The 9,363-nt window shown below is 30.0% G+C and overlaps 1 protein-coding gene across 1 annotated transcript; it reads left to right on the forward strand.

The window, feature by feature from the left end:
• The first annotated feature begins 488 nt into the window (after positions 1 to 488).
• Positions 489 to 9,014, forward strand: LOC107446903 (uncharacterized). Its single transcript, XM_043048423.3, has 3 exons — positions 489 to 812; positions 5,010 to 5,114; positions 8,809 to 9,014. The coding sequence occupies exons 1-3, from the start codon at positions 582 to 584 to the stop codon at positions 8,899 to 8,901; spliced, it is 429 nt and encodes a 142-aa protein (XP_042904357.2). The 5' UTR covers positions 489 to 581; the 3' UTR covers positions 8,902 to 9,014.
• The last annotated feature ends 349 nt before the right edge of the window (positions 9,015 to 9,363 follow it).

Consider the following 9,363-nt stretch of genomic DNA (forward strand, 5'->3'; position numbering starts at 1 on the left):
GTGCTACACCAGTCACCAGAAGTGCATAACATAATATAAAACTAAAAATTTACATTGTTATAAATTTAAATCATTAAGTGAAAAATGTATCTAAATCTTACCTTAACTTTTTTGTTACAAACTCAATCTTTGCATTGCTATAACAGGTTAGGAGGTCAGACGAGGATTTTCACAAAAATACGCATCGCACTTAATTGCATGATTTTCTCACCAGTAGCCTCAAACTGTCGGTTTGTATCATCTTTGTTCTTATTATCTAGTTTATTTACAGATATTACTGTTTTAAAATTGCTTTAATATGAGATTTGCAACTTCGATGATTTCAACTGATTGCATACATGTATCTAAAATTTGTTAAGCAAATTCACCAGAAAATTTTGCATACATTAATCTTATCATTATTCAAAGTTTTTTTAAATTATCTAAATATTCTGATAAGGTTGAGAAAGAAACAGGTGAATAAGTTTAAGCTATCCTATAAATTAATCTTCTAAAGGGACTTGGAATCATTGATTAATAGGTAGCACATATTTCTTTCTAGCATCGCAAAAGGTTTGATCTGAGAATCAATAAAATTCAACATGTGGAAATCTATTTTGCTGATATGTGTTTTATGTCCACTTATTGTAAGCTCTCATTCGTGTGACGGTTGCGATGATTATAAAGAAGTTGACGTAAGTGACGAAAATGTAAAAAAGATAGCAAATGAGTTATTTCAAGCTTTCTCAGATCATTTTTATGGTGCTTATCGCTGGAAAATTGACAGTATTACCAAAGCTGAAGAAGCAAAGTGCTCCAATGAAGAATGTGGAGTAAGTCAAAGAATTCTATTTAACTCTTTCGTATATTACTAAATTGAACTCTTAAACTTAACTTACAGATATGTATGAAATGTAAACGTTTTTTTTTCTGTGTCACATTCTTTTCGTAAAGGTGAATACTTTTCATTTGTGATATTACACTTATGTTCTTGTAGTGATTTTTTTAGTTAGGGAAAAAATACCATGATATAAGTACAGTGAACAGAAAATTCAATCAATTGAAACTCCTGTGGACAAAATGGTGGACAAAATGAATGGACAAAATGGTAGGTTCAAACGGCTGACGAAATTTGCGTAATTAATTAGTTATATCTATTCATTAAGTTGCTAAATACATCACAAAAACGTACTTTATGGTTTACAAATCTTTTTTAAATGACTTTTTCTTCTATCTGCAACGTTTATGTCTACTATTAGTTTTTTTTCCTCCTTTTTTTTATATATATATATAAAAGTCGTTGAACAGCCGACGCAATTTTGGGTTTACGACTACTAATGTTCAACTCCGTAGTCTTGTAATTTTGAACCTATCCAGAAAACAAGGAAACTCCTGGATCAGTACCCCTGGAGGTATGATTTGTTACTGGAACATGGAGGACTTTGAGACTGGACAGATTTAACGTGCATCAGTCACCATTTACTACACGGGGAGTCTTCAGCTGTGAAGATCGAACCCACGACCTCTTGGACATGAGCCCAGTGCCCTACCAACCAGGCTATAACGGCCCGTCTACTATTAGTTTTTATAACTGTCGTTGAACAGCCGACTCAATTTTATTTGTTTACGACTACTAATTTTTAACTCGGTAACCTTGTAGTTTTGAATCAAATCCAGAAGACAAAGGAACTCCTGGATCGAGTATAGGGAGAAATTTGCCTTCGTGGAGGACTTTATGATGGAGCTAGTCCGCATTTGCATTACATGGAGAGGAAGACCACGAGAACCACCCACGGTTAGAATGACGGCAATGGGACTCTAACCCATGATCCGTCTACCACGGAAGATATTTCACGTCAGCACTGTGGTCGGTGCAAGTCGGGTGCGGAATTCGTATCGACTGGGATTCGAACTCGGTTTGCCTCATTGGAAGGCGAACGCTCTATGTCCTGAGCCATCGCGTCTCTCTTCTATTATTTTGTCCATTTTCGTCTTTTGAGTTTCGATACTGAGGAAGGTTCTTGTTTATAGAACAGTAACTCTAGCAGGTCCTTTTTATTTATAGCTCTTTATTTATGCTTAATTCAGAAGTTTATTTTTAATCGACGTATTTAGATACTTGTCTTTCTTTAAAATTTTAGGGGGTGTAATCACAACCTGAAATATACTATCCCAAGAAATTTAGTCATGAAAATGAAAAGCTCCTTTAATCATGAAGTTTGAACCGCCTAATATTAATTTCACTTTTTGTAGATTTTGAAATATCTCAGTTACTATTTAAGTGATTTGCAAAATGGTTGCACTAAGTTGTTAAAATCATTTATCTAAAAACAACAATACAAAAAATAAGTTTTTATAATTATTTATATCATTTATTTTCCGATTCAAATAATTGTCCAAAAACTTCGAATTTCAATGTATTGTACTCCGAATTTGTTTTTATAGCATATGAAAGTGTAGATTGTTGGATGACCGTATACAAAATTTGAAAAAAAAATCAATCAGATTGTTTTTAAAAAATAAATTTTAATATGGGACTTTTTTAAAATTAACTACTCATAAATTATTTGATTAATTTCGCTCAGTATTCGCGTTATGTTACTTAAAATCACGTGGTTTAAAAGGGAAACAGTAAATTAAATAATAAAATATGAATAATTAAAAAGTAAATTGTTTTTTACATGAAATTACCATTGAAGAAACTAGTTATACTCATGTGTCATTTCGTAGCTTAATCTATAGTTATAACTAATTAATTATCATACTTGAGGTCAATCCTTTAAACTATAAAAATTGACATTTACGACGTTAGAATTTAGTGTTGCATTTTTTTAACTCACTGTGCAATTACATTGTAAAATATATGATATTTTTTTCGTAGAAAAATAATAGACGTTCTTTTTTGGTAATTTTTATCATGTTAGATAAATATGCGAGGCGAGGGTGGTAAATATTACAAGATATATTTTTTTGTTCACAAATAAAGGATCTTACAATGCAGATATTTATACGGCAGGCGGTTAAATAAAATATTGATATGTGAAAATTAAAAAATAGTTTTAAAGTAATGCATTTTTTGAAATTAGAGAAATTTTAAGGACCTGGTGAGAGTCAAAATATATTCCAATTTTATTTTATTTTTTTTTACTATTATTTCCCCCCATTGATGATTTGGATTGGAAAAAAATAAAAATCTTATTGCCTGATTAAATATGTACAATTAGAACGTTATGTGAAATGAAATATTATTCTTTAATAGGATTGGTTAACGTACATTAAGAAAAATCAATACTTATTCTCAGCTATTAAAAATGCATGACCCAAATTTTGAAGGGAAATATCTACAAATGTTACGAAATATGTTAAAATATATATTTCGCAGAAGTGGTTAGAATCTAATGACATTATAAACACTCATCTTTTAAAATAATATTTGGTGTCTTTAAAAAAAAATTTTGCCTTTAATTTTTAGAAAAAGAAACCAATTGATCATTAAAAGTTGAGTAATAAGTTTTATTTTTAAGGTATCCGAACACGTTCGGAGGATTTTTTTAAAAATATTAAGTTTCAGAACACTTTAATTATGTTATTATATTTATTATATGTAAAAACTAATATTAAATAAGAGAAATTGGACATTTATATTATATTTTGTTTTTAAAAGCTAAATAACAAGAAAAAAATGATGTTTTTTTCATAAAACTTGTGAAAGGATATACTTCACCAAAATTATTGTATCAAAAAAGTGTTATTATCAAAATAAAGAGCTGAATTTTGTCTAGTGATTTGACTACAATCATAAAAATATTTGGAAAATTTAATTTTTTATAGATAATTGAAAACTTTTTATGAGATTTTTGTCAAATTTTTTACTTCGTATTTCACATTTTAGACCAATAATAAAAAACTATTAAGTATTTTTAAACAATTGTAGCACAAGCACTAGAAAATATTATACATAATACACATACAAAGTTTTATTGAAATATATCAACAACTTTTTTAATAATGAATTTTGAAAGTTACTATTTTTGCGTGAAATTACATTCTGAGAAAAAGGCATTTAAAGTATAAATTATATCATTTCTATTTTAAAAATGCTTCAATACTTCTAAAATTCTCCAGATTTGTATGTGATACCTTCCTTTTTCTCAATTGTACAAATTTTTTGTTTTTTTTTCAACCCTATTTTTTTTTCTGACAATTTTTACATTAGTTAATGAATGGCGTTGAGACTCATACACACGCTCAAAATCAAGTTCTGTAAAACCTTTTAAAGTTTTATTGCCAGGGCTGACTCCAACTATGTCGAATATGCTTTTCAGTCCCAGAAAACCTTTATTAAACTGAGTAACAGCCAAATACACACCAAATTGTAATGTTTGCAATTCAACGAACACCTCCTTAGGGACAAATTTCCAAACAATGCCATTAAAGCTACTAATATAAAAGATAAATTGAGAGGTTCATTTCTAGCAACATTAAAATAATAATTATTTAAGTCAAAGAAAGATAATTATCCCAAAATAAAGATAAATATAACTGTTTTTGTCTCACTTCCGGTTTTGGAATGCTATTTCCGGTTTCATTTTTTAGTTATCGACTAATATTCTTTTAATCATAACTTTTGTTCTAATTGACGCACAGTTAAAATTTAAACTGTTTTGAAAACTAGAATAAACGGAGATTCGTAATATAAAATTAAAAAAAATTGTCATTTTAGGCTAAAATTCACTTTTTCAACGTGTACGGATACCAAACGAATTTGATTTTTAATTTTTTTAAAAAATTAAATAAAACAAGCTTAATGTCATTTTGCATCTTTTGTCTTTCTGTGTATTACTGCTATTTAAAATTGAAAATGACGTGTATTGATATTATTTCGTTTTCATTTAAAATTAAATTAATATTTATACCTGCTAAATTATGTAATATATCCCATATGTTTTATAGTACCTTTAACAAAAATTGATCTTTTACTAATAATATATCATTGTTATATTTCGTAAATGTCTCTTTTGTTTTTGAAGAAAGCATCATCTTATCGTATTAAAGTAACTGCTGTAATTACCAAGTGTTTGAAAGAAGAAGTCAGTTACAAAGACGCTGATGACTGTGAACCGAAAGAAAACGCTGTAAGTACGAAATTTTAGTTTATCTTGAAAAAAAAACACCGTCAAGTTCTAAAAAAATTATAATACAAATTACAAGAAAAAACAAATCAAATTCTCAACTGTTTAAAATGTAAACTAAGAGTGACGTCATGACAATAATTAACACTATCGAGAAATAAGGTTCAAGTTTTTTCTCTCTTAACCAATCAGCTTCTTAAGTTTTGTGACGTCAACAAGCATGCACCAGATTATGTCCTTTTGTTGTCCGTTTTCATACATTCAATCCAAATAAATCAATCTGTTATGGTCTATTCGTGCTATTATGATTTTATTTCAATTTTATTTAGTAATTTTGAATTCATGTAAGTATGATTTTAAAATGTTGAATATGAACAAAGCGCAGGTTTTCCATCCGACCAATCAGTGACATTTAAAAACTTGAACAGTGATTTGAACTTGAATAGTGAAGAGCCTGAATTCGACGAATCATCTAATTTCTTGGAGAGAGAAATTCCCCCAAGTTCTCTGAATCAAGATCTTGGACCGTTAAACATATTCCTGCCCTTTATAAGGTGAAAGGGCCCATCCACCTTGCGCTTTATATAAAGATATAGACAAAAATATAAGGGAACTTAAAGATATATATACACTCTATAACAAAAAAAATCGACGCACCAAGAAGGAGTTGTCCGATTGAAACGAAAATTGGTGGATAGGAAGACAATGTACGGAATAGTAAATGATTAAAATTTCAGAACAATTGAATAATTTATTGCAAAGTTACAGTAACAAGTTCAATAAGGTGTTGACCCGCCTCTAGCCTGGATACAAGCTGCCACACGGCGTGGCATAGACCGACAAAGCTCCCGGATGGTCTCTTGCGGTATTTCCTGCCAAATTCGATCCAATTGTCGAACGAGGTCATCAACATTCCGTGCCAGGTGCAATCGCCTTCCCATCATATCCCAGACATGCTCGATGGGAGAGAGATCTGGTGATCTGGCAGGCCAAGGAAGAGTTTGACAAGCCCGCAGACAGTTCATAGCAACACGTACCGTATGTGGTCTGGCATTGTCTTGCTGAAAAACCAGCCCAGGGCGCTGCAAAAGGAACGGTAGCAAAACAGGTCTTAGAATGTCGTCGACGTACAGCTGTGCAGTAAGTGTACCTCTAATGACGACCAAAGGGGTCCGGCTGTCAAAGGAAATGGCACCCCAGACCATAATGCCTTGTTGAGGGCCGGTGTGGAGTGCAATAGTGAAGGCAGATCCCCCCTCTGCCCTGTGCGTCTCCAAACACGTCTTCGATGATCGTCAGGACACAGTTGGAAGCGGGATTCGTCGCTAAAGACTATACGTCCCCAGTCGGCATCATTCCAGCCACATCTGTTCAAAACATTCATGCATACGAAATTTCAAAGCAATCGGATGATTGCTTCTTGGTGCTTCGATTTTTTTGTTATCGAGTGTATCTATATATATAGATCATGCGTGTATAGATCCCATGCATATGATAATTTTAAATCCAAGATTTTTAAGATAAGCACCGGTCCTGTCTGCAGATGAAGTCATCCTCTAGCTTAGTCTATTGTTTCGGCGATAGTGTAAACGTAGGTTGATGTCGCTCTTCATTTAATTTTCTTTTTAAGTGGAATTACATTCTCACTGTTTCAATAGCTATCATTATTGCAATGTTACGTAACAATACTTATGCAGAGTGAAGCAAGAAAAATCATTGCAATTAATTACTTTTGATTTAATGAATGCAAGGAATACGACGCAATCTGAATGGTTTTAACGATTAAATAAGTAAATTAGTGAGTTTTTCCTGTTAATTAAGCTATGAAACTTATTTAAAAATCTTTCGGAATAAAAATAATAGTGTAAGGTGGATCAGAAATTTTGTATACGAAATATGCGAGTTAATTTAATCCAAAATGGGTAAAATTAGGATACTAATTGTCTTTAACATTTGAGTTAAGTATAAAATGCAAGGTAGCTGTTCTTAGGGATATAACACAACACTGTAACTTCGCTTTCCTATTACAAGTTTGCGCAATTTTTTAATGTAATAGATTATTTTATGTTATCAAGTGTATAATTTCCACAATAATATAGTTTGAAGCCAGTTAACCGGTTAAAATGGTACTAAAAATAAAACCTCCTTATACCTTAAATTTCACAAAATATTTGACCATTACATATTAAGAAATTTAAAAAAAAAACATTTAAAAAATATATCTTACCCGGAATTACTGTATAGTTTACACGGAAACACTGTATCATTTTGTGCAAAATGTTTCGATATGTTTAAATAGCTCTACAGTTAAACTAAAAAGAAATTAACGTTAAGGAGGTTTAACTTTCAATTGCTCTCCTATCTAAACTGTAGGGACCATAACACTCAGATTGTTGTAGCTCCTGTAACGTCGAGAGTTAAAATTTCTATTTCAAAAAAACGTTTATGCAGCAAAAAAAAAAAAAATGCCCTTTTGTTATATAAAAACCCGTATTTACGTTTTGTCTAATTTCACAGCTAGCTTGAAATATATATCTTACAGTAATCGATTAGCATTTTTGCTGGCTGATTCACGAATCATTAAGATTGCATCTGAGTATGTAAAAATACAATCATTAGGCCAAAAAATATTAAGAACGATAACTTAAAAGTCATTCCGTTACTTTCTTTTTTGCGCACATTAGAAGTAATTTATGTTCAAAATGCATTGAATTTTAAGTTGCATTGTAATTCATGCAAAATGAATTAATTGTTTATGATAGCTCTTTTTTTGAAAATCATTTAACAGTTTTTTTTTCTTTTTTAAAATTTTAGATTTTAAATCAATAAGTTAGACTATTCTCTTCTATTTTAAACAAAATTTTTTTTTATTACTATTTCAATTACACACACACACCTAGTTATATATATTGTAAGTTAAGAAAAAAAGGATAAAAGGAAAAAATTGAAGAAAATAAGTTTTATTTACTGCGCATAAGCTGCAAGTATATAGAAATTTAAAAATATAGAGAAAACATTGAAAATAATAAAGATTAATGAAAAAGAAGAGGAAAAATTATAAACATAAAATATTTTTACAAATATTTAAAAAAAAAATTTTTTTTTTAAATTTTAAAAAGCTGGAAATTTTTTTTTTTTTTTTTTGGCTTTTAAATAATTTTTTATAAATAAAATTTTTTAATATTTTTGCAAATATTAAAAAAAAGTTTACTTAAATAATAAAAAACAGGAATTTTTTTTTTCGGCTTCTAAATAATTTTTTTTAAATAATTTTTCTTCTTCTCTTTTCATTAATTCTTGTTATATCATTTTCTTCCATGTTTTCTCAATATTCTTTAAATTATATATATATACGAAAGGCACATGGATACTCATCTTAAATGTTTTTGGTTACAATGGCTCTGTTACTACTCTTGTGATACTCAATAAGTGTACAATGCCGGACGTTATCCATTTCTAGTATTTGGCTAGAAATTTCATCACGAATTTCGAAAAAAAAAGAAGATAAAAAAAGAAATTCAATATTTAATAATTGTTTTCGAGTAAATAAGTGTTGGACAAATCTTTTAAAAAAAATTATAAGTATACAATGAACTTATTAATAACCAATGAACATCGAAATGAGTGGAAAGACATTACTTTCCAACTAATAATTGAATGAAATACCTCTTGAAATAATTATAATTATCTTTTTCAGGCTAATTATTACTGCAAACTTACCCAGACAAGAAATAAAGACGGTCACGAGATTTACACCGGTACAAGTTGTTCAAGAAAAGACATAGATTAGTGCATATCTTCAATGGGTGTGATGTGATATCTACATTATTAATATTGTTTTGTCTGATATTAGTATGTGGTGATCTAAGATCACATGTGAGTTTCAATAAAAACAATGAAGCAGAAGTGATGTTGGTTTGTACATTTGAAATTATTAAATAACTTTAAAATATATAGTTTCTTATTTTTTTTTCAGTAGATGATGTTGGACGAGCTGCATTGTAGGCAGAAATTGAACTCAGCCGTATCATGTAAAAGTAACTTCAAGAGTTACTTGGGGGAAAAAGATTTTAAGGACCTTTTCTGGATTTCGGTTTTTTCTTCACATATTCCGACTTATACAACTACAAGAGGAAGCATCGCGAAAAAAATTCATATTCATAAATTGAGCTGTGATATCTCAGGGGATAGAGCGTTCGCCTTCCAACGAGGCGAACCGGGTTCGAATCCCAGTCGATACGAATTCTGCATC

This window comes from Parasteatoda tepidariorum, chromosome 6, assembly GCF_982258835.1.
Source record: "Parasteatoda tepidariorum strain Cologne lab strain chromosome 6, Ptep-v5.0, whole genome shotgun sequence".
In the NCBI taxonomy this organism is placed as follows: domain Eukaryota; kingdom Metazoa; phylum Arthropoda; class Arachnida; order Araneae; family Theridiidae; genus Parasteatoda; species Parasteatoda tepidariorum.

What these genes read in the sequence shown, in the direction of transcription:
- LOC107446903 (XM_043048423.3), top strand. Translation starts at nt 582, where the DNA reads ATGTGGAAATCTATTTTGCTGATATGTGTTTTATGTCCACTTATTGTA. An exon ending in GCTCCAATGAAGAATGTGGA is followed by an intron (nt 813 to 5,009) that starts GTAAGTCAAAGA and finishes TTGTTTTTGAAG; the next exon opens with AAAGCATCATCTTATCGTAT. An exon ending in GTGAACCGAAAGAAAACGCT is followed by an intron (nt 5,115 to 8,808) that starts GTAAGTACGAAA and finishes TATCTTTTTCAG; the next exon opens with GCTAATTATTACTGCAAACT.